This window comes from Chinchilla lanigera, unplaced genomic scaffold (genome assembly GCF_000276665.1).
Source record: "Chinchilla lanigera isolate Chin_1 unplaced genomic scaffold, ChiLan1.0 scaffold00070, whole genome shotgun sequence".
Classification (NCBI taxonomy): domain Eukaryota; kingdom Metazoa; phylum Chordata; class Mammalia; order Rodentia; family Chinchillidae; genus Chinchilla; species Chinchilla lanigera.
In genome coordinates, this window is record NW_004955471.1 from 5,755,776 (window position 1) to 5,781,255 (window position 25,480).

The 25,480-nt window shown below is 40.4% G+C and overlaps 1 protein-coding gene across 4 annotated transcripts in view; it reads right to left on the reverse strand.

Annotated features, from left to right (window-relative positions):
• Sh3d19 (SH3 domain containing 19) overlaps positions 1-25,480 on the reverse strand; it is a gene marked incomplete at its 5' end in the record, with an annotated part of 86,566 nt that overhangs the window by 31,473 nt on the left and 29,613 nt on the right. For 2 of the 4 annotated variants that reach the window (XM_013522885.1, XM_013522884.1), the window contains 6 exon segments: positions 5,430-5,537; positions 13,916-14,917; positions 15,763-15,916; positions 16,030-16,168; positions 18,003-18,045; positions 24,060-24,100. In XM_013522885.1, coding sequence (XP_013378339.1) covers positions 5,430-5,537; positions 13,916-14,917; positions 15,763-15,916; positions 16,030-16,168; positions 18,003-18,045; positions 24,060-24,100 — 1,487 coding nt within the window. 4 annotated transcript variants of the gene reach the window in all.

The following is a 25,480-nucleotide window of genomic DNA, read 5'->3' on the forward strand; positions in this document are numbered from 1 at the left end:
AGAGTGTCTTTAGTTGCGCTGTCATGGCTGCCTTCAGTTCTGAATCAGTTCAAAATGTTTACCTTTCAAGGTCGTTTTGACTTCAAGGAAAAGCCAGAACTTGCAAGGTACCTGCTATGGTTTGTGTCTGGATGTCCTCCCCAAACCTTATGCAGTCATAGTGGTGGGGGGTTTCCAGAGGTGGCTGAATCTAGAGTTTGTGAGAGATTCATGGTCCAGTGCTGAGATTAAGGTATGAGTGCTACACTTGCCCTAGGGTGGGTAGCCTGCATACAGTATAAGGGACAGAGGCTTGTTCCTGCTCTCTCTCTTTTTGCTTTTGCTGGCTTCTGCCTGATGCCATGAACTACTGCCCCTCTGCCATGTGCTACCCTGCCTTGGAGCCAGACAACTATGGACTGAAACCTCTACAAACTGTGAGATAAATAAACCTTTACTCCTTTAACCTTAGTGTTGTTGTTTTGTCTCTGTTATGGTTTGTTTCTGGGTGTTCCCCCAAAGCCTCATACGGTGGTCATGGGGCAGGCTTTTAGGGTTTGATTGATTATGGGTGTGAGAGCTACACCCACCCTGGGGTGGATATTTTGCATATGTAAGGGAGAGGAAGAGGGTGCTTCTGGCCATTTCCTCCCTTGTGTGTTTTTGTTGCTTTGCTGTGTTCTGCCGCCATGAGCTGTAGCCCTCTGCCATGTGCCAATCTAATTGTAACCTGCCAAGTATGGATTGAAACTGTAAGCAAAATAAACTTTTCCTTCCTTAATTTTGGGTGTCAGGTATTTTGTCCCAGCAAGGAGAGGAAAGTAACCAAGACAGTTTCAACAATGAGAAAAGTAATATAGTAGCAGATCCAGAGAATAAGATGGATAAGGATGTATCATTAGGATATCTGACAGAAATTGCAGTAAACATTTGATCAATGAAAGGTGATCAAAAAATGATTAGTGTTTAAATAAGAAAGTATTACAGTAAGACACATTGCCATTAATTCCCCTCAACATACTCCAAATATTTCTGGCTTTGAACATACACGTATCCCATAGCTCCAGGCAACAAACGTGTCTGTCATTATATTGTTTTCTTCAAAATGTAAACATTCACTCTGCTCTTCAATCACCCTTTCCATCTATGGGCTAGATTTGCCTATGCAGTCATTTAAACAAATTTTAATTAAAATGAAATAAAATTTCAGTTTCTCAGTTACACTAGCCATATTTTAAATACTCAATAACCACTTATTAGCTCAGATATGGAATATTTTCTTCATTGCAGAAAGTTCTACTGGACAGTATCATATACAATATCCCACATATTTTAATAGATTAAAAAAACTGAAGTTATGAGAGTTACCTGCAACCTTAATGTTAGTAAATGTTAGATTTTCTTTCAGTTATGAACCCAAAATCCTGTCTCATTCTACTAAGACATGCTACTTAATACGTGGCAGACCCAACCCTTCCTCATCTAATAATTAACTTTTTAAAATTCATTAGCTCTTGGTTAATGAACATAACCTCAATTAAACAAACAAAACCTTTACATTCAAATCACATTCTTATCTTAGTAATAGTGTACTCTCAACTTTTTGAAGGAAGAAAAAAATAGATGACCAGATTTAATTAGTGGCAGCTAATTAAAATCAAGTGTGTAAGAATAGCTGCTGAGAGGATGACCATGCCATAACGCAGGAGGCTAAAGTGATTTTTAGTGTTTGGTTTAGATACTGAAAGGAGATAGGAATTCTCTTTTTGTTTTTAAACCAATGAATACGTTTTACTTTCCTTTCACATGAAAAACCTGTAAGTAGATCATTTGTCAGGTGCCTGTTTTATCAACAGACAGGAAAATATCCTTATAAGGAGGAAAATACCCAGGTCAGTTACCAGGAAAACTGATTCAGAGACAGGCAAGTGTTGTGAGAGCCAGGGCTGCTCTGGGGATTACAACACACACACACACACACACACACACACACACACACACACACACACACTATACCCAACTCAGCCCCCATCTTAAGACTTTCCCTGCTGCATCTTTAGGAAATAAAACACTCTTCTAAGAAATACTGAAGAATGCAAAGTAGCACTGTGACAGTAAGTAAGAAGGTGTCCACCAGCAGGAGGGACGTGGGGCAGCTCCATGTGGGCGTGAGGCTGAGGACACAGACCGTTTCCAACTTTAAGCAGTAAGGCTGGGGAAGGTATCACTGAGAAAGTGGCATTGGAGTAGGCGCACGAAGGAGTGGTGAGGGAGGAAGCCAGGCCGCTCTCTGGGGAGAGGCTATCCAGTTAGCACAAGCAGGTCTCATAGGGGAAGGAGCTAACCAGTTCAGACAACATCAAGGAGTTTTGTACAACCAGACTGTCCACTCCACTCCACTCCACTCCATTCCATTCCATTCCATTCCATTCCATTCCATTCCATTCCATTCCATTCCATTCCATTCCATTCCATTCCATTCCAGGTTCTTCAGATGCCACACTCTTGTTCTTTTTCTCTGCACTATACAGTACATGCACTGCTTAACACAGTAATAGAATTGCAGAACTGGTTTTTGTTGAGAGCAATTTTTTTTTTTTTGGGGGGGGGGAGAAGGGTTTGAATCCAGAGTCTTCACCTTGAGCTATATATCCCCAGCCCCCTTTTTTATTTTTATTTGAGACAGGGTCTGGTTAAGTTGTTAAATTGCCCAAGCTAGGCTCCAGCTTGTGATGCTCCTACCCCAGCCCTCCAGATGCTGGGATTAACAGGTGTGTATCATGTATCACCATGTCTGGCCTAGAAAAGCAACTTCTCCTTTTTTTTGGAGATAGGGTCTCACTATGTAGTCCAGGCTAACTTCAAACTTGCAGTGACCCTCCTGCCTCAGCCTCCCAAGTACTGGGATTACAGGTATGTACCTCCATGGATCTGGCTTTAGAAGCAACTCCTTAGAGACCATTCTGGGGTATTAGTTATCTCACTTCTAGCAGTATAGAATTCAACTTTCTAAAAGTTTCTTTTTAAAAGAAAAAATGAAAGATACTTGCTCAACATACCCTCAGGATTTCAGTGTTACTAGTTCAAGTTCATATGTGTGCAGAAAAAGTAAACACAGTCGGCCTGAAACTTGCTCTTAGAAATGTCTGCTTGCGACACTGGGCCCTGGCTGCTATCTGGGAAATTGGGCTCTGGGCCAGTTTCCATCATTCCCAGAACTGACAAAAGAGAAGAATATGGCTGGTGCTGAATTCCTGCTTTCCTGCTGGGAGTTTTGTGCATGCCAGCATTTCTAAGGGTGTCTATGTAACCCCCAAAACAACCATGGGCAGGGACTCTAATGAGCTTCCCTGGTTGACAATATGTCACATGTGTTGTTACAACTCACTGCCAGGAGGGTCCCCATATTCTCACCAGCAGAAGGCTCTTGGAATCTTGTACCTGGTTTCTTCCAGACCTCGCCCCAGTTGCCTTTTCCCTTTGTTGATTCTCCCATAGTACTTTGTGTGTGTGGTGCTGGGGATTGAGCCCTGGGCCTTGCATGCCAGGCAAGCGATCTATCCCTGAGCTATAGACCTTATTTTGAGGCAGGCCTTGTTAAGTTGCTCAGGCTGGTCTTGAGCCTGGGATCTGCCTGTCTCAGCCTTCCTGGTAGCTGGGATTGCAGGCAGGCACCACCATGCCCAGCTCATATACTTTCAGTAGAATAAATCACAGCCATGAATATAACTATTTTTTTGAGTTGTGGGAATCTTTCCAGTGAATTAAGAAACCTAAGAACCCTGAGTTGTCTTGGGGACACCAACACAACAGTGGAATAAATTTAAATATAAAATTTATATTACTACTGGGTATGGTGGCACACGCTTGCAATATCAGCACTCTGGGAGGCTGTGGAGGATCTCAAGTCAGAGCTCAGCCCTGGAAATTTAGTGACAATGAGACTGTCTCCAAGTAAGAAAGAAAGGGAGGCGGTGGCTGGGATGTAGCTCAGTGTGTAGGTCCTGGGTTCCACCCTCAGTGCTACAAAACAAAACAAAAGCTGTGTTACTTAATATCCAAATGAGTTACTGGCAAAACCATCATCATATTTCACTCTCCTGTTAAAATCCAGAATGTACGTAATTGGGCAACAGGGAACAGGTAAGCAACTGGACAAGCTGATTCTGGGCTTTATAAAACTGTCAGAAGAAATATACCACCTCTTTTTAAATCTAACACTACAATTTAACTTCCTAAGAAGTAAGAACCCACCAGAATTTGATACCCTTGACTTTTTGTCCTCATTCTTGATAGCAAATCAGTTCAGTCTTCTTGCTACTTAGCAGAAAGCCATTGTCAGTTAATAACAAAACCATCAAGAGATTTTAAAGTCTCTCAATATGATCCTCTTCTGGATAGGGCTTCATAGAAAAAACAAACCCCTAAAGTAAAGGGTAGGCCTGCAACACAGTCGTAGGGTGCTACAGGTCGAAGTCCTAGATGCTTGCTCTGCTGTTAGGAGAATGGAGTAGGCAGAATCTCTTGTTAGACAAAGGCAAGATCCATCTGGGCTATGCAAAAGCACTGCAGGTAGAAATGAAATCAGAGGCCTGTGGAAAAAGCTGGTGATTGTCCCCAACAACGACAGGAACTACTCTGGAACCCACTGTGTGTGCATGTACATACACATGATCTTAGCCGTACTTTAAAAATAATATGAGATCTAAAATAAGTAGTTCCTGTCCCTTTGGCTTATCCCTTATGATAAATAACAAAATTCTTCTCTTTTTTTTCTGGTGATGCTGAAATCGGACCCAGGATGGTCTACCACTGAGCTATATCCTGGGCCCTGCACAGCAGATAGTCTTTTTAAGTACCCATTGAAGTTCCTATAGAATTTGATTTACTGTACCATTTAGAATATCAAATAAGGAGATACATATATCCATATATACACACATATATATGGATATATGTAGTATTACACTAATTTTAAAACATTTTTATGTAGCAATTAAGCCATCACAAGAAAAAAAGTATCCTTATACATCATTGCATGTTTTTAAAGCTTTTGTTATACATCCTCATATAATTCAGAGTCGTATTTAGACTATGCTGATTTGAACAATAAATATACTCCTGACAGACATATATAACTTTATTTATTATTAGTTTCAATTACTTTCCTACCACTCTTAACCAGAGGCACTAACAAGGGATACTGCAGTTGTTCTGAGATTCAGTCTCCCTCTAATTCTCTGTGCCTAAAGACAAGATTAAAGAAAAATGAGATCCAAACTTACGGTACTAATTCTCCAAAGAATTGTGAGAAAACAACTCGCTTTTGGATGTCCATGACTATGAATAATAAATGGGAGGTTATACATAATTTCAAGGGTACAGTTGATAAATTTGCATCTATTTCTCCCAGGGTCTTAAGCAAATAAAAAAGGCAGAGCAGTGCTTACATTTTCCTGGTTTGGCTGGAATTCGAATTACAGTGGGCTTCCTGGTGGTTGCTGGTTGAATTGCTCTTTCTCTTGTTGGCTCTGTTTTTGTGGGGAGCTGAAAGGGATCTAATGAAAAACATAGTTTATTTTGCATGTTTTAGTTAACACGGACTCAAACAAAAAACCTCATTCATAATTTAAGAGTCATATTTTTCATGCCCCAGGGAAAACTATTCATGGATAAACAAAATCTCAGTTTGCAGAGACAAAAACAAAGTTGGAGCTCATAAAAGGAAATAATTTAGTACTCTGTAAATAATTCATGTGGCTTTTCTTCCTCTCTGATGAGAGATATCCAGGACAATCCTGAATTATGTAGGAGCAAGCTTTCAGGGGAGCACAATCATTTCATAAGTGTCTGACTGAAATGAGGAGACAATCTCGCCACATCATAAGGTCCCCAGACCCTCAGGAGAGAAGGGTATTCCCTCCTGCGTCCCTTGTGCATGTCCTGGAATACTTCCCGGCAGGACTCACCAGTGGTTGTCATCCTCCCCAGAACCCATCCTCGCACAGGCTCAGCGGTCTTGGATTTGCTAGATTAGTAAAACTATACTTCCGTAACGTGAGAATGAAAAAATGACCTCTCCTTTCAGACGTTTAAACTCCAGGCAAGCACCTATGACTCAGCATTTCTCCATCTCAACTCATGTCTTTTTTTTTTTTTTAATTAAAGACAGGGTCTCCCTATGTAGATGGCTGGCCTGGACTCAATATGTAGCCCAGGCTGGCCGTGAGCTCACTTCAATCCTCCTGCTTCAGGTTCCTGGGTGTACCACCATGCCCGGCTTGTCAACTCTTGTATTTTAAATGCACAGATAGTATGTGCCTAGAGAAGGGATTTTAAACAAAATTATAACTTTAATTTTTCTAATTGAAAGAAATAATTTTTTTTCTTTAATGTAAATGTTTTTTAAAGTGGCTTGGAAAAATGGCAAAGTTTTTAAAAGATGGGAAACAGTCAACTGCAGGGGCACAGGCCTATAATCCTAGAATTTGGGACACTAAAATGGGAGGGTTGTAAGTCTGACCCCAGCCTGGGCTATGTAGTGAGACCCTGCCTGAAAAATCAAAAGATGGAAAACCTAAAAATAAACACATTACCAAAAATAGGAGGAAATGCTGTAACAGCCCGGACACGTCCCCTCTCCCCGCTCTCAGAGGGCTCTCAGGCACCCACAGAACCATCACGCGCCCTCACTGGTCACCTGCTGCTGTGTTTATGTTAACCCAGGAACAGCGCTGGGTGGACAGCCAGGATGGCAAAGTGCAACCTTACCAGAAGTTTCTTACCCGCTACCTAGAGCTGGTCCCCAGTCATGACTTGGCTACTGAGAAAATAAAATTAGCATATCAGCTCCCAAGGGAGGCAAGTCCTAAATTCAGAAAACCAATTCAAGATTATCAAATGATTATCAAGCCTAAAATAAAAGACTATTGTAATAATAATACAACTTTCTTCCACTGTAATTTATATCCCCCCCTGAAACAAGCAAAGCTCTTGCTTTTTAGGCTTAATCAAATTCCTTGAGTTGATTTCTTATTTTGTGGGAGCGTTATTTTTTTTACTACAAAATATTTTTGTAAAAATAGAAAGTAGTAAGAAATATATAAAACAAAATCTCTAATAATTTCATCTCTAATGGTAACCATTATCTAAACTGGTATATCTGTCTATATATTTTTCTACAAATGTTATGTATATGCTATATTGACACAGATATTTTGAAAAAATAGGATTTCCCTCTTTTTGTGTGTGTGCAGTACTAGAGATTAAACCCAGAGTGTGCTGAGCTATACCCCAGCCTTTTTAAATTCTGAAATGGGCTTGCTAAGTTTACCAGGCTGACCTAGAACTTGTGAACCTCCTGCCTCAGCCTCTTGAGTAATTGGGATTACAGGTGTGCATGTCCATGCCCAGATCACGTCAAGTTTTTGTAATTTGCTTTTCTCTTTTGTTCATTCAATACTGACTGGGTGTCTGCCACGCATCAAATGCTATTCTAGGTGCTGGGAATATATCAATGAATGAACAAAGCAAATAACCTCCTGGAGCATAAGTTCATTCCAGCAGGCAGACAGAGACAATAAACAAATCTAATGTAAGGCAAGTGGTTCATGTGTATATCCTGGAAGATGAGTACTACTGAAAGGAAAAACTAGACCAAGCTGAGGAATCTCAGATAGGGGCAGAGGGAAGCAGGTTATAGCAGGAAACGAGCGCAGTGGGTGAGGGAGGCAGGGCTCTATCTCTGCAACAACTGGGTGCTAGCTGTTCTAACAGTTCTTCCATTTGAGATCCTCAACAGTCTGCAGGAGACAGCAGTTCCAATGGCCAAAAAGAAGCTAGTGCATTTGTGTTAAAGCTCATTATTGCAAGTATTACCAAATCTCAGTTCTCTGAATGGGTCCTTTATATGAGTAATATTTGCTAAAATGAAAGAATGTGAAGAATCTATTTAACCATTGCATACATTTTGTTCAAACATAGAAACACTGCATCTTTCTTTCTGTTTTTTTCTTTTCTGCTCATCTCTCCCCCACTGCCCCTGCTCTGTCTTCCTGGCCTGCTGGAACCCACGAACCCCCAGGGAGCTACCAGGCTTCCCTGCCCCTGCTGTGGGGGCGACTTTGCTTCCGAACTCCCCCACTCCCTAACCAAAAGAACCCAGTGGTTATATCCCATTCTGTCAGGTTCTTTCAGGCCTCTGTTTTCTGCTGAGAAAAGGACCAAAAATTCAAGAAAAGGATTAGGCTCCTGTTCATGTGTCCTACCTTTCAAGTGGCATTTCTGGTTTTCTTTTGTTTTGTTTTGTTTTTTGGTTTTTCTCCGGTAGCGGGAACCGAACTCACGACCTTGCGCTTGCCAGGCAGGCGCTTTGCCGCTGAGCTAAATCCCCAGCCCCGGCATTTCTGTTTCAACAGTTACTCTGGGTACCCATCATCTGTTGGTTATTAGTATAGCTTTTAGTTAATGTGTTTTTGGTAGATGTGGAAAGAGAAGAAAATCTTGAGCATGGAACAGCTTCATTGTTTCCCAAGTCAAACTAAATTTGGGGCCCACCTCCTACATAGATTGCTCTCACATTCCAGGAGGTTGGGCATGGACAGGTGGCTCAAGGGGAGCCGAACAACAAAGGCCAACCACCGGCCTCAGGGCCTGGAGAGAGGGGCCACTTGAAATGTGCTAGAGGATAGGCTTCAGGACATCCTGCTGTAGTTCTGCACACAGTGGGGACAGATACTGCTTGTCCTGTGAAAGGGTCCAGTCGTTCTGTTTTAACCTGAAGAATTTACACTGACATAGCGCAGGTACAACTCACACGCAGAGTGTGCAACATATGCTGCCACCTACTCTTTCCCTCTCTTTTTTGGTCACTTTAATACAGCTAGCTGATCTTTAGTAACTGGCACTCAGATCATGTTTAATTACTTTACACATCTCTATGGAAAAAATGCTTTTCTCCATTTAGTGGGTCAAGGAAGCCTTCATGTTCCAGCACTGTGGGTGTCTGGCCCCAGAGCCCTGCTGAGTGATGTGTCCAGCTGTGCTCCTTGAGTCACTGAGCTCAGCATCTGCCTGTCTGCAGGTTGTCCTGGGTTGTGATGCACTCGAGGAGTGCAGATCAGTAAGGAAGACATCACTTCAGTGAAGAGGAGCCAGAAGCCTGGTTTTCATCTTGATGGTGCTGTGCAGGTCTCTAGCTACACAGAATGAAGCTCGTGTGTGTGTGTGTGTGTGTGTGTGTGTGTGTGTGTGTGTGTGTGTGATGCTGGAGACTGTAGCCAGGGCCTTGTGCATGCTGGACAAGTGCACTACCACTGAGCTATATCCCTAACCTCCAAGGTTCCCTTTGTTTAGTCTTCTCATGAGAGAGGTATTTTCTCCAACAGAAATGGTTGTGGGCAACATATAAAGCCAAGACAAGATTAAAATAATACCTCTGCCACATAAATCAAAATGAAAAGCACTTAAAGATGAAGAAAAAATTCTTAAGTTTTTAGTTGTCTTTTCAAGGCAATCATGGTCAAAACATTTTCTATAACATAATTAGAAAAATAAAACCTTTTTCTTTTTTTTTCCTGAGACAGTGTTTCACTATGTACTGCAGGCTGGCCCTAAACTCATTAATCCTCCTTACGATTTCCTCTATAGGGAGTAGTATTAATTTGTCTTATAGATGTTGAAACCAAGGCACTGCAAGGTTAAGTAAACATGGCAATTGAGGTGATCTCCTACTTCAGCAGCCTGCCGAATTCCAGGATTATGGGTGTGTGCCACCACATCAGGCAAAAACTCTTCTTGCAGGGGCTGGGGACATAGCTCAGTGGTAGAGCTAGCACCTAAAAAAAGTTCCCTCTTTTGAAAAAATTCTATTTAAAATGAAATAATGCAGATATGTATTTCCAAATTACCTAATTTAGAGATACTTAGCTCATAATAATTAGATTCTGTTTGACACCTTGAATAATAAAACTCTTCAGAAAAATCACCTTAGTTTGCTGTGCTGAGGATCAAGCCCCAGCCCTGCACATGCTTTACCACTCAGCCACACACTACTATTCTATTATTTTTATGCTTTCTAAAGATACCAAGGCTAAAGATCAGTGGTGGAAACTATTCTTCTATGGCAAAGATAACAAGAGATAACACTCACAGTCAGCCTAATTATGCTTATGTTCAGCTGGTTTAAAAAAGCGATTATTTTATTAAAGGTTAAAACTTACATACGGTCTGCAAATTAAATGGATCTCAAAGCTGTTACACACTGAGAACCAGCACCCTCATCCTGTACGCCTAGTTCCCTTGTAAAAGACAACTTTTGTTACCAGTTTCTCAAACATATTGCATATAACTTTTCACACAAACAGCAGCTAAAATATCATGAATCCTATTCTGTGCCTTACATTTTCCAGCTAGTAATGGTATGGAGGTTGGCCCATAGCAGAAGATAATAGCTCTGCCTTTTCTTTATTGCCATGCAATACTATGGATATACCCTATTTATTTAAGTAGTCCATTGAAGTTTATTTCCAAAATTCTATAGGAGAAGCTCTTAATCTAGAGCTCAAGATGGCCCCTGGAACGTACAAAGTACCTCAAATTGTCCTAAAGAACAGGCAACTTTCAAAGGAGATGAAAGACAGGCAATGTCAGATTCCCAGAGTTCTATGATCTAGAAAGGGTAAGAGCCTTGCTTCTGTAATTTTATCCCACACTGGTTGCTCTTGCTTCTTCACAAACAGCACAGGGTGTCACAAGAGTCTCCTATCCAAATCTAAGGGCAGTCACTGCATTGTCTCCTACTTTTAATTAATGTGTTTATTCTGTCTTTCTAGCCCCTCAGACCAACACCAATTATTCTGCACTCCCTGCCAAATAAGCAGGCCCCTTTACACCTATACCTACATGGTTTTCATTACTGGGCTGAGAGAAACACTGATGATAAAGTAGTTTTCCGCCCATTACCTATCTCTAATAATATGCTTGTCATCATAATTAGTTTCACCATCCCTGGCTTGCTTTTCTGTCATGTTTTTCCCTTGAGTTCTGTTAATAGCAGAAATTGGCTGCTAAACTATTATTCTGGTCTGTGTAATGGGGCTGACAGCAGACATATTCTGCTTTTTTTTTGACAACTCGGTATGATTTGTAAAGGTGTGAAGTGGAATTGCTAATACTTCTCAGCTCCATTACATTAACCTGGAAGGCATTATACCCAAGAAATGGATCCAATATTAAATTGCCTGTTTTATGAGTTTTCCTTTAATAATTTTTCCACTCTTTTACAATGTTTTCACAGCTTCAATATTTTCTGATCTCTATTTCCTGAGGTTAATATGGCAACTTCATTTTATGAACACTATTTTATTAGATTTCCTTTATTTTTAGGGTAGAAGACAAAGAATAGGAAAGACGTATTTGTGAGTTTCTTTTCTCCTGCGTTCTTCCCAGTTTCCAGTGGATGCTGCGGCAAGGTTTCACAGAAGGACAGTAAGTGTACAGTACTTATAATGACACTGCTACTGGAATACTGTAAAAAACAAAAGGTCACAAGGCCCTAAATCAAACAGATTCCCTCCTTGTGTTGAGGAGTTCAGAAGCAATCCTCAAGGAGCAGGTAAGAAACAAGGCCAGTGTATACTCCAAAACAACCCTTATGAAGGGCAGTAGGTCTGAGTGAGCTCAATTTATGAGGCTACTCAGGAATCTGAGCATAAAGGCCTCAAGTAGGGCTGTACAAGGAGAGAGGGAAATGAGAAGCAAACTGAAGATCTCAGAAGATTAAAACCATCAGGTGATGGTAACTAATTGGATGTGAAGGCAAAAGAGTAACAAAAATAATTACCACTTAATGACTGCTTATCACATCTCAGACGATCTGATAGGGTTTTCTGAAAAATCATATTTAATCTTTACAATTTCCTCCATGAGGTGTAGTAATAATTTGCCATAAGGCACTGCAAGGTTAAGTAAACGGCCCCAATTACATGGCAATCGAGGAACAGCCTAGGACATTCCAAATCCTAACTGCGCCACTGTGTAACTCAGTGAGGCGACTCCAGGATAGTCTCCAGGTTTCTCGGGGGGAGGCTGGGTGTATGACGGTATCACTAAGTGAGCAGCAAATACAGGAGGAGAAGCGGGCTTGGAAAGAAGATGTGGTATTCAGTTCAGCATAACTCCAGTCAACAGCAATGGAGTCAGGTGGGGCAAGCAAATTATACATTTTGCTAAAAAGACAGCCAAAATAATTAACTGTTGTGCAATGAAGTAGAAATCAAGACACAGAAAGGGCCAACTATGAAGCGTGGGACTGTACTCATGCTGAATGTACACGATTAACCTTCCTTTGTGAAGATGACTATAATTATCTCCTTGCTGTACAGAAGAAATTCTTAGCACTTACTAACCAGGTTGCCATTCTCACAGAATCTACCAGGCGCTAAAAAAGGTATGATTTTTTTGTTTTGAACTGTTTCTACCCCTTAATAACTTACTGCCATTGGATTTATCCACTTGTGCCCTTCTTTGAGGCTTGTCAGCCAAAAGGTTGAAAGAAGAAATTGATATTAACATAGACTTCAAAACTGTAAAAAATGTTGCCTAATTTAAAAGAGCTATGAAAACAGAGTAGCGAGCATGATACTGTGGCAGGTAAACTAGTCTGAAACTTGGCCTAAAAATGTGACTTTCATGATGTCAGTCAAGTATCCCTTGGTATGTGTTAATTTACCTACAAACTGAGGCCAATGATCTCTTGCAGAGCGTAGCTGTATTAAATCAAATAACTTCTGAGATGTAAGCATTAAATGTTGAGCAGTGTTGGGAACACTAGAGAAACTCCATGTATCCTAACGTTTTTCCTTTTATCCTTTATAGACAAACAGCACATCTTTTTAGCTTATATGCCACAGCCAGGAACAATGTTGTTTGCATGATACATTATATATATTGAAAATATACCTAAGGTGCATAGAATTTAGTTCTGAAATTACATACTGTATCATTTTGAAGCACAATGAACATTAATAAAAGGATAGTTAAACTTCTGAAAATACTATGAACTTTATATGTTCACAAATTCCACCCAAATAAGTGAACAGTAGCAAAAGGATTCTTATCAATAACAAGTAGAGTAAGTTAGTTTGACAGATCAAAGATAAGCTTTACTACCACACTCACCATCTAAACAGTATAAGGAAAGAACACATACTCTGCCTCTTGGGAAATTTAACTGTCCTGATCTTAGTAGCAGATTTAACAAGTATTTAATTTTATTTAAAGATTTTGCATTCCGGAGGGAAGATGTATTGGGCAGATTATAGAGAAGGACTCCACAACACGTGGCTGGGTCTCATTCCTTGCATTGCTCTTGCCGGAGTCCTCCCGGCTGGGGCTGCCCAGGGGCCGCTGCATGATTTCCATCTACGGGTGCTTCCACTGCATCCTCCCAGTGCTCTGTCCTTGACCTGGCTGGGTCCTTTCATTGTGAGCCCTGAACTTCCGCCTGCCAGAGTAAGGGAGGCCAGCCTCACAACCTAGTCCCCGGCTCCAGTCCGCTCCCTTCCGGCTGCATAATAGTAATCGATGTGCTGTGTCTCCTCTTTCTCTGTCTCCATCTCCCCACCCCATGTTCTCCCTTCCTTCTTTGTCTCCATTCTGTGCGCTGTTTCTAAATGTCTGTTCATCCTTGTCTCTCTGTACACACACACTTGTGCATACACGCGTACTCGTACCTCAGCAACTCACGTACCTCACACTTGTGCACACTTGTGCATACACGCGTACTCGTACCTCAGCAACTCACGTACCTCACACTTGTGCACACTTGTGCATACACGCGTACTCGTACCTCAGCAACTCACAGCAAGTACCACTTCTGCCATTTGAGACCCCTCTGATAGGTTCGGGTTCTCTTCCACTTCTGAGTTTTACTCACCTAGAATCATTTCTGAACCAACAGACTCTTCAGCCACGTTCCCAGATGAGGAGGGTAAAACATCATCGTCAAAGCTGATGAGGTCGATGTCCCCCAGGGGCTTGCTTTGCAGAGCTGGAACTGGGGGAGTGGCCGGGGATCCTTCTCCCAGTGACCTGAATGCTTTGGCTTGCGATGCCACGGAGAGTCGGGGAGGCACAGGGACTGGTTTAGGTGGAGCAGAAGGGCAGGGAGGGTTTTCTGAGGAAACCGACTTCTTCGGCAGCAAAGGCCTTGGAGCAGGAGTTGGGATTTTCTTCCCAACACCAGGGCTCTCGACCGTGGGCCCTCCCCCTGCAATCTCATGATTACCACTTCGTATAAGGCCAGGAGTTGGTTTCTTTGGCAATTCGGGTTTGGTTATGGGGATGCTTCCTGCTTCTTGTGGTGAGGAGTACGGGGTGAGCCCTTCCCTCGGGGTCACCTTGAGTCTGTTTTCAGCCCACGTGTCCCATTCTCCAGAAGCTCGGCTAGCAGCTGGTTTGGGAGCCACAGAAGGTTTCCCTGAGGAAACAGCAGGCTTTGGGGGAAGTGTGCGGGGAGTAATTTCTGGTTTCTTGGTCAGTCCCGAGGTTTCTGCATTTGTCTGACCCTCAAATGCTTTGATCCTTGAAACAATATTATTTTGGCTTTGTTCTGTGTTCATAATGTTCATCACTGCCTGACTATCTAAGTCGTTATTGTCCAACAGAGACTGGGGCTGGCCTGGGGATGACTCCTCTTCTGGGACTGCTGGACTGGTTTTCTGGTTACTTTTTTCTTTAATGTTTGTATCTCTAACTATTGGCCTGAGGTTGCTTTTTGATCTTGGTCTTGGCACAGGACATCTTGTAGCACTGGTGTTTTCTGGACAATTCTGTTCTTCGGAAATATCAAAGACTATTAAAGGCGCTACATTTGCTGGAAGATCGCCACACGAGGCTGCTGGGGGAGGCTGCAGGGGCTTGAGAGGTGGCTGTAGTGCTGACAAGATCAAAACGAAGCAAAGTTGTAATGTGATCATTTACAACAACAACAAAAAAGAAAATACACATTTTAAAAATATACTTTTAGGCTAGCGTGAGATTTTTGTTTCCTTAATTAGTAAAAAGTGATTGGAAAGTCAGTGGGGAAATGTTTATACTCAGCTTCCTACAGGAGGCTTCTTCAATCTGTATTTGTTCATGTAACAAATATTCATTATGTAATACTTTAAAACACCATTCAATTCTTAATTCTCATTAAACTCACCACATGAACCATTTCTTTCTCGTTGCCAAAATTTTAACATTTTTAATCCTTTACTTTTCCAACTTACTCATCTCTGTTACCCTGTAAAATACTCTTTAAAAAGCCTAACAGTCACCCTTTGTATTCTATAAAGTCTAAATTACTAAATATAAAATCCTTCTCAGTGGGAATAAAGGGCACCCATGGTAATGTGCAATATGAGTTAAACAGACAATGATTCTGTGATCTGAACAGAATCTCTAGGGTGAGCCCAAGAGATAGGGGCTGCAACTCTTAAGAATGATCTAGTACAATAATCACTGCATATCCAAAAAAGGAAAGCAGGGCTGGGGATTTAGCTCAGCGGCAAAAGCGCCTGCCTGGCAAGTGCAAGGTCGTGAGTTCGGTTCCTGGTACTGGAGAAAATCCAAAACAAAAAAAAAAAAAACAAAAAAGGAAAGCACATAGGGATCACAATGACTGGAAAGCAGAGCTCACTGAACTATGCACAAATTACAAATTATTTTAAAGGCTGACAGCCTACTGATTACTGCCCTAGAAGTAGGTGAGCATTAGGGAAGACAAATTACTGGCATTACTTTGAGGCAGGTGGTTGTCTATTTCTTCTAAAAAGTCAGTCTGAGTTGCAGAAGTAATAGTGTGCCTTGGAGTGGCAGCAGCATTATTATTATTTGTAGTATTAACTTGAACTTGGTTGATTTCTTTTATGACTTGCTCATAAGAGGGCGGGAGCTGCAAAATAAAAAAATGAAAATTTCAAACATCTATGCACAACAGCCAAAGTGTTGACAGTCTCCTTTGTTTTTACCTTCTGAGTTTCATTTTAAAGATAAAGTGCAACTCACCTCAGCAGGAACCAGCTCATTTGGCCTCCAAGGACCAGCTGCAGGAGCCGGGGGAAATCCTAAGCCTGGGGGCGGGCCTCCTGGGAACCACGAGGCTGGCCTCAGTGGCTCTGCTGCCACAATGGTGATCTCTGGGCGCCTACAAGACAGAAGCGCTAATGAGGTTTTACAGGTTGGTGACAAGCTATCACTGTCTTCCCTGTGAATGTTCAGATTCACGAAACAAATGCCACCTAAAATAGTGAAAAGAACTATGAGTCACAGGAATGACTTCTGTGGCCTGGACTATCTCCTAATCGTTTACCCAAACAGGCATAAGGGAGCAGAGAGCAGTCGTCCTCTGTGACTTTAGCCTCACAAAGTTAGAGATACAGTCTGAGCACACTCACTGTGCCTTGGCTGATGAGGATAAGCACAGTTAAGGCCTACACAATCCGTTTATTCCAGGGCAGTGCTGCTGTATAGCCTATAGCACAAACGTATGGCATAAGGTAAAATGAGTCAATGTAGTTGTTTGGTTTTCTGTTATTATAGAGTATATACTCAAAAATGAAAATTACCATGTAAGAATGTCTTCATCTTTCTCACTCTGTCTCTGTCCCAGTTTAAATTTACCTTGAGATTTTTTTTTTTTTTTCCCCCCCTCCGGTACCGGGAACCGAACTCACGACCTTGCGCTTGCCAAGCAGGCGCTTTTGCCGCTGAGCTAAATCCCCAGCCCCCTACCTTGAGATATTTTGAATGTTTACTTCTAGGCCCTGATATAGGTCTGTGTTTCTGGTCAGTTTTATATATCATTTGATGATTAATCTCCAATGCTGAGGAGTTGCAGTGATTTAGGCATGGCTTCTTTTCTTCATCTGATTCTATATTTTTATGTTTAAATTTTATCTTCATCCTGATTTCCTAACAAATACCAAACGTGACTCAGGGCAAATCTCAACTTCTCTGAACCTCTATTTTCTCATCTAACAAACACTGATGATGATGCCTGCTCTGCCTTTTCCTAGCGCCCTGTGGAAAGTAAAAATGACAAAGCACTGTCATTAGCAAAACTGTGCATGTACACACATCTTCCTGCTAGCTTATCACAGTGTAGAACCTTATCATGAAGCTGAACTAAGAACCTCTGCTGGTAGCTATTGTCTAACTAGATAATAAGAGGTACTAATTAGTAAATTTTAAATACTATACATACATTAACCCATATACAACCTTGTGATGTAGTTACAATTGGAACCATTTTAAAGATGGGAATACAGAAGCTGAGGAGGTTAGTTTGCCCAAGGTCACATGGTAGGAAAGTAGTGAAGTCAGGATTCCAACTTGGTTCCATCTGACTCTAAAGTCCTTATTCTTCACTATCCTATGCTCTATGTAACAAATCTGAAAGCAGGAGTCATGACTCACAAAACTCCATTCATCCAGTTATTTACCTGTGTATCCTTCCATCTTTCCATGTTTTCCTCTCCATTCTACTATCTGTTGGTCCTTTCTTCTACCTATCTAGCTAGTCTTTTCTCCCTTTTATTCTCCCTCTGTCTTTCCAAACAATCATCTACTTATGTATCTAGTGGCTTTCCTGTTTTCCTTTACCTTTCTAATCAACTTTTTATCTTGTCATCCATCCTTCCTTCCACCCATCCATCCATCCATCCATCCATCCATTTAGACAACATTTACTAAGTACCCAAGAGGTATAAAGCCTTTCTCTGAAACGGTCACAACAATGCTTTAACATGTAGCAGTTGTTTTACCAACATTTTAAAAAATTGAGTTTAGTAAATAATGACAGTCAAAAGAATACTCTCAGGCCCCTATCACTTTTTCTCTCAAGTTTCATCAGGAGATGTAAAGATGAGGCATAACACAGGAAAACACTGCTTATGAAAGAGATATTTAACTAGGCAACTGATGACACACTTTTATTTCAATTATCAGCAGTATACAAATATGGTTAAATAAAACCTTACCTCCTATCCCGATGAAGTTCACTCTGAATAGAAGTCCGAGATGCTACAGAATAAAGAATAAACTGGTATAGTATCAAATTAGTACACTCAGTAAGGATTTAAATTTTTACACAGTACACAGTTGGAAAAAGTTAGCTTATATAATGGACATCATATAGAATGTATGACTTTTAACACCTCTTAGTAGAAAAGTAAATCAAAATGATCTTTATATATTGGATAAGGTTAATTATAAATTTGAATTTCATTAAAAAATAGATTTCAAAACCTCCCCGAAGCACATTCTGTGGTTCTGAAAATAACTTGAAGGATGAACAGTGGACAGAAAGTAGCTGTTAAACATAGAAGCTTGAAGCATTAAAATGACATGAAATGACAATGGAAATAAAAGTCTTAAAGGTATCTATTTTAACCTATATGACTGGACTTGTGTTATTTGTTTATAACTGTATTGCACAGTATGGGAAGTAGTTAAATTTTCAAGCATTCTGTAACTTTTCAGTAATTTCACTACTTGTAAGTAGTTGTTTAAATTAAGAGATAATAAATGCAAAAGGTGTTCAAATCACTTTTATAAACAAACATATTGCATCAAGTTTTCCCTCAAGTTTCAAACTCAAAAAACTTAATCGTTTAAATTTTTGTTGTAACTTTTATTTTATAAAGCAAATAAAGTCCTAATCAGATAATCTGGAAAATATGTCACACACAAGATCAATTTTCATGTAGTAGAGAATATTATCTCTCTTTCCACAGAGCTCATTCTTAAGACTCTTTGGTGGGGGAAGTACTATACTGTAAAGACTTGTACAAGATATATATTTGTTTCAGACAGAAACTATTTCAATCAGTGGCTTTCATTATTTCTCCATAACTTTTTCAATGGGTCTGTTTTGAAAGAACTGGAAGTGTGGATCTTTTCTTTCTTCTTTCTATTAATTTCTGCTTCTCCCTTAACCTGAGGTGGGGAGAGGCAGAAAGGGGCTGTAAATGAAATTTTGGTTGGGATTAGAGCTGTGTCAGCTTCACCCGTGCAGGGCCAGTAATGCAAATCCCTAACATCTGCAACGCAAGCCCCTGGATCTCAAACGGAAAGAGGCCCTTATCTTCACAGCTGGTTTGACTGTTACACTGTAGTCAAGAGCTAAGCCAAGCTGAGGTACATTTTGTCTGCTGGAACAGAAGGGGACAGAGAGGCTAGGGCTCTGCATAGCGAGTCTGATTGGTAAGAATGGTTTCATTGTGCCACAGGCTGTCCCCAGTGTACTAATCACATCGCCACCACTGCTAAAGCTGGAATCAACACACATAGCGAAGACTTCATGTTATTGTCACAAACATACCTCTTCCACGGGGCATTTTGCTGTGCACTATTCATGAGTGCTAAGGGAAAAAAAGAAGGGGTTATAGAAGAAGAAAGGGAGAGAAAAGAGTGAACCTACGCTCTAAAGGAAATTCAGAAGCAAGATTGCCACACCACTGTTTCCCCCTACTCTGTACACTCAGATGGGAAAAAAAAAGCTGATGAACCATGGCTTCAGAGGGTAAAGAAATATACTGCTGCAAAGATTTGTCTGGAAGACCAGATCATCAGTACATACATAACCACAGTTTAAAAAACCTGCTTGTAGTTTTAATGGTGCAAATGAATCTAAAGACTATTCTGTAAAATCAATTTATTACTTCAATAGGAACCAATTTAAAAGTATGAATAATACTTAAAAGAGGTAAGTTAGTAGTCTACCTACATTCTTTTAAATCAGTGGCTTTTAGTTTGATTCTGCCCCTTCACAGGGTAACAGCCTGTGAAGCCTTCGCAGATTCAACAGTAACAGCCGCAGCCCTGGACCCGGCAGCAGACTGTGCTGCCCCTCTCGACACCACAAGGTGAGGGCAGTGGTCTCACTGCCTTCTCCACCCCAATCACTGCTCTGCTCTCTTCTTCTTTAACTGCTCCCCCTCCTCACATTTATTCATCTTCAGTACAATTTCTTTTTTCTCTCTTGATTTTTATAAAAGAACTGTCACTGTTCATCAGTGTTGAGCAAATTTAACAGCTTGAAATACTTTAGATTTTCATGTAGACTTTCGCGTGATATCTCATGGCTCTTCCTGCTGATTTCTCAGCTATGCACTTAAAATGCCATTCTTTTTCCTGGATTAGCCAGCTTTGATATACTCATTGGCCAAAGAGTCCAATTTGCCACCAACACCCATAAAGACCAACATGTCCTGTTTAAGCTCAAGCTGTGAGTCTCTTGTGCATTTTGGGTCAATGTTGGACAATAAAGGCAGCATTTTCAGGTAAGTTATACTATCACTCTAAGGAATTATTTTGAAGCTATCCTACTTTAAGTAGTTAAGTTCTAAGTACAAAACATGTTAGGCTAGAGTTGAGATGTAGATTTGTAATATCACAACCAGTGAGAAATCCTCCCAAGTTTCAGTAGGCTCCTAAACCTGGAAAAACACCAGGAATCATCCCACTCAAACCACAGACGAGACTAAGATACAGGAATTGAAGTAAATTATCCCGAGGTCACTCTGCCCATTAGGGGGAAAGGCTAGGAGCAGTTTATTTCTTAGTTTATTTCTTGAAATAGCTTAGCTCCTATGCAGCCAGATGAGCTGGATGTTAATTCCATTCTACATAATTCAAAATTCTTGATGAAGTGATTAGGAGAAATGACACATAGGATTATTATGCATGTTCTTACTGTAGAACCACCTTATCAGTGAAAGTCACACACACACACCACCACCACTAACAACAACAACCAAAAACTTATCTGCATTTATTTGGATGGGGGCAAGAACCAGATGCACTTGACATAACAAGAACATTTCTGGATAGAAAGTCCAACAGCTTTAAAGTCCAAAATTCTAGGTTTACATCCCAGTTCTAACTTGTGAAGCCATTTTCTCTTTCTTGACTCAGTTTCCCTCCTTCTGTAAGAGGGGATTTACATCTGCCATGGGGGTACAGCTTATATCCAGATGTCCCCGTAAAGACTCATGAGCTCATAGGTGGGGCTTTTGGGAGTGACTGGACCATCGGTGTGCGATACTGGATTAGTCCACTGACTGGTTTAGCATAGTTCTGGATGTGGACGATGAGTTTACTAAAGAAGAAAGACCCACTCTGGTGTGGGTAGCACCAAACAATAGGCTTGTATCCTGGATGGAATAAAAAGGGAAAAAAGGAAGTCTCTACTGCTTCCTGCCTGCCATGCCATGGACTGTTTCTCTTGTGCCATACCACCCTGCCTTGGAGCCAGCCAACTATGGATGGAAACCTCTACAAACTGTACGCTGAAATAAACCTTTCCTTCTTTAACTTGTTGGGTTGTGTTGGGTGTTTTTTACAGCAATGAGAAAGTAACTAAGACACACACACAGTGTTATCTACACTTCTTGTCTTACAGTAGGTAATCAACATTAGATATTGAGGAATACTTTCCTCTTAAAAAGTTAACAAAAGAATATGAAATTCCAGATATATCCGATTAGGACACATTGACTCCACACACTGCCTGGAAGTAGAATCATTATGAAAGAATTTGAAATATAGCACTGCCTTAAAAATATGACAAAATCTCTTTTCTTGCCAGTCTCAGATGACTAAGTCTGGTATAGATTTTTTTTTAAATTACAACTTTTTCTTTCTCTTTTTTCCTTTTTTTGTTTTTCAGTACCGGGAATTGAAACCAGGGCCTTGCATATACTGGGTAAGAGCTCTTGAGCCACATACCCCTGCCCACAACTTTTTTTTTAAAGAACGGGCAAAAAGGAAAAAGAAAAGTGGTTGGCACAAATATTCCTCATTCTATGCTTACATGACATTATGAGAGATCTATTTGGCCCTCCTGCATAACATTAGGAATAAATAAATACAAATAATGTATCTTTAGTGTCTACAAAGTGACTGACATATAAAAATTTAAAGATAACTGGGTTAGTCAGAAAGGGAAACCACCAGATATATCAAAGCAAGAATTTTCTCTTTGTTTCATTGCTTCCTTTCAACTAGGGCTGTTTCACCAGTTTCCTCTTCTCTCCATCCTGAGGCTGCTCTCCACTGACTGCGTTCTCAATGCCTCAAAAGTCTTCAAGCTCCTCCTCAACTGTCTGGTAAAAAGTTCAAATTTCCTCTTCACTTAACCTTGCTGCCTTCTCAAGCTATAATCCTGCCTCCTCCTGTTACCCTCAAGTTCATTAAAGTAGCTACCAACTCGTGGTCCCAAGTCCTGCATTCCCCTTACTATTCGAAGTGAGGCACGGCTTCCCTTCGATCTTCTGATGCTGCTCTCTCAAAGCTCTCCCCTGACCTCCTAAGTTTTACATCCGAGGACCTGTTCTCAGCCACCTTTTGGGCTGCCTTGCTGCTGCAACAGGGCTCACACATTCCTTTCAAAACCTTCTGTTCCTTTTGATCTCTAACAGTGCCTACTGTTATCCTCATCTTTCTTTTTCAGGTTTTGGGCTTACTTCTCCTTAGCTGCCTTCTCCTTAAGCCTTGCATAACTCAAGAGACCTCACGGTAAGCAGGATCCATCCTGCAGGATCTACGGAAGGTCACATACAGATTGCCACTCTTAACCAAGTAATGAAATCCTAACTGCATTAAGGTTAAGAAGCCAGAAGCCACTAGGCAGGACTCCATGAAGGAGGCCCTCCTCCTTGCAGGACTGGGTTACTGGGTTCTGCATCTTTTGCATTATGGTCCTAAAGAGAATAGATTGTCCGCAGACATCACAAGATTATACCGCTGGTCATCATCTCTATCCTGTATACTTTCTCCCTTAATGCTTAGCTACTTTCAAGAATTTGCCTATAACCTGGACTGCTCCAAATGAAGTATCTTGCTTAAATTCTAGACACTAATTTCCTATTTAATGCATTCCCACTGGCTTGAACCACTGGTGGTACATGCATGACTGTTTCATTGGGTTGTTTGTACCACCTGATGGAACTGCTCCATACCACTCTATGGTACAGTCATGCATGTACTACGCACCATTTTTTCTGAGCCACCTGGCAGTGAGACATGAATGATGGCTCATTGTGAATGCTTTATTCTCCCTGCCCCTCCTCTCCACTCCACCTCCATCATACCAAGACATGTAACGCTGTCAAGAATTTTTCTTGTTAGTATTTGAATTTCCTTTATCATACACTGTGGCAATCCTGCATCTTTATAATTCACCAACACAGAAATGGAATGAAGAAACGTGGCATGTTTTTCTGTATTGCTACCTTAAAATTTTCACTGGAATGGCTCTAATGCATGTTCTTCATGGCCTATAGATATCTTCAGTTAATATGAAATATTAAAAATTATGTTTCTAAAAACAGGTTAGGTTCTCAGTTACCTCAGCTTAATAACGAGACCATCTAAAATCCCATCTCCACTGTTCTTTCCTATAACAGGTAATTCATATTCTATTTGAAAAAGGCCCCTTTCCAGAGCCTTTTATTTAAGAAGAGTGACTTGAAGGTATACCTGAAGTCCTGTACAAAGAACAAATTTCAAAGCTTTAATCAGGAGGTAAAGACAGAAAGTATATGTGTGTCATTTTTGAAAGGAATTTTCACAGCATTTCTCTTACATGTGAACATATGTGAATGCCTTTTTTCATAGGCATTCACACAACTTTAAAAAATATTGTGAAGAAAATTCAGGAAAAGCAATGAATAAAAAAGTACATGGTTTAATACTTTTTAAACCCATCAGATGTGATTAACTTTAGAAAATGGCTACATAAAGTTGTATCATCACACAGATGCTAACTGCAGAGCCAATTTTGTACTTAAATGGCTTTATTCTATAAGAGAAAGGTACTGTGCTGAGGAGTTCACTTCTTAATAAATGAAAGTTAAAATACTAGCTGTTTGAAATGCTTTATCAATTCTTACAAGAAGCTACTTTAAAAAAAAAAGAAGCTACTTTTGTTGGGTTCTTTGTAAATTCATCAAACACAATCACTTGCTGGAAATCTAAATCATCATTTAAAAGTACTACAAACAAAAATATAGAGCAGGAAAAAACACACTTACATCTCTTGATTACCGCTCGAATGGATGACAAGGGTCCTTGGCTAGAAAAAGAAAAGAAAGAAAACATATTACACACTCATCAATCCTTTTGAAGAGGAGTTATTCATAATGTGGGGTCACTTAGGGGATTTGATATGTTGTTAAGGAGCAAGTTGGACACATTATAGGCCTATCCTCTTTACAAAACAAAAAAGTTTAAATTATCTTTTATATTTAAGATGTTTTACGGAAAGTGAGGAGGTTGACAAAGTATATCTAACGTGTAAATAAATTTGGTTTCAAATCACTTTCACAGAAACTTATATACTGTATCTTCCAGTGAAAATCTGGACACAACTTGTAGTCAGATAGTATTACATGGTACACAAAAGGGCTTACTCCTTATAGCTCTTTCATGTTTGACAATGAAACTCTTGTCTTCTCTTATTACATTTAAATATATCATCTATAGTATCAATTTGACTTGAAGACCAATAGCATTTTTTAAGATTAGAATTTAAAACACCACCACCACACAATGAAGCAATTTTCTGCTTGCTTTGAGTTCTGCTCAAGAACTGGTTGATTCTAGCTTTGCTTCAGTGTGACCTTGGACGAATCAGGAAACCTTTCTGGGCCTGTTTACTTATTAGTCCAGGCCCACTAGCTACAAGGGCTTATTGCTACCAGTTCATAGAGGGGGCTTCTGTCTTTATTCAAACCAGCCAGCTAATTGCCTTTGGAATCATTTAGAAAAAAATATAATCCTGAAAATTTAATGGTATGATTTAGCAAAAAAAAGAAAAAGAAAATAGAACTTCTTGCTTATAAAATTCTTCTCTCTTTTCCGAATGTTCTTTAAAAATTTATATTTATTTTTAAACTTATACTCTTTAAAAATTTATGCTTGTGGTAATGTTTCTTCTTGATGAACTGTGACTTTAGGAAGCTATAATAACATATCAGTTCATTTTAAGAAGGGATACTTTCAGAATATACTTGCTGTGGTTTGACGGTGCTACTCCATCCAAAAGCCTGGGTTGGAAACTTAAAACCCATGAAACAATGTTGGGAGATGCAGCCTAACGAGGTCCTTCATTAGGCCAGGAGGGCTCTGCCATATAAATGGATCAATGCTACTGCTGTAGGAGTGGGTTCATTATAAAGAGGTGAGGCAGGCTTTTCTTCTCTTGCCCTTCTGGCCACTACCAACACGAAAGCCCTTGCCAGATGCCAGCTCTTGATCTCTGCCTTTCCAGACTCCAGAACCAGAAGTCAATGCACCTCTGTTCAGTGTAAATTGGTCTGTGGTATTCTTTACAAGCAGCACAAAATGGACTAAGATAATATAGTTCTGTCAGACCAGGAAGAAAGCTCCAGGAGGTCTCTGATACCATGAAGCTACTTCCAGGACTGTGGACAATAAATTTCTGTTGCTTTAA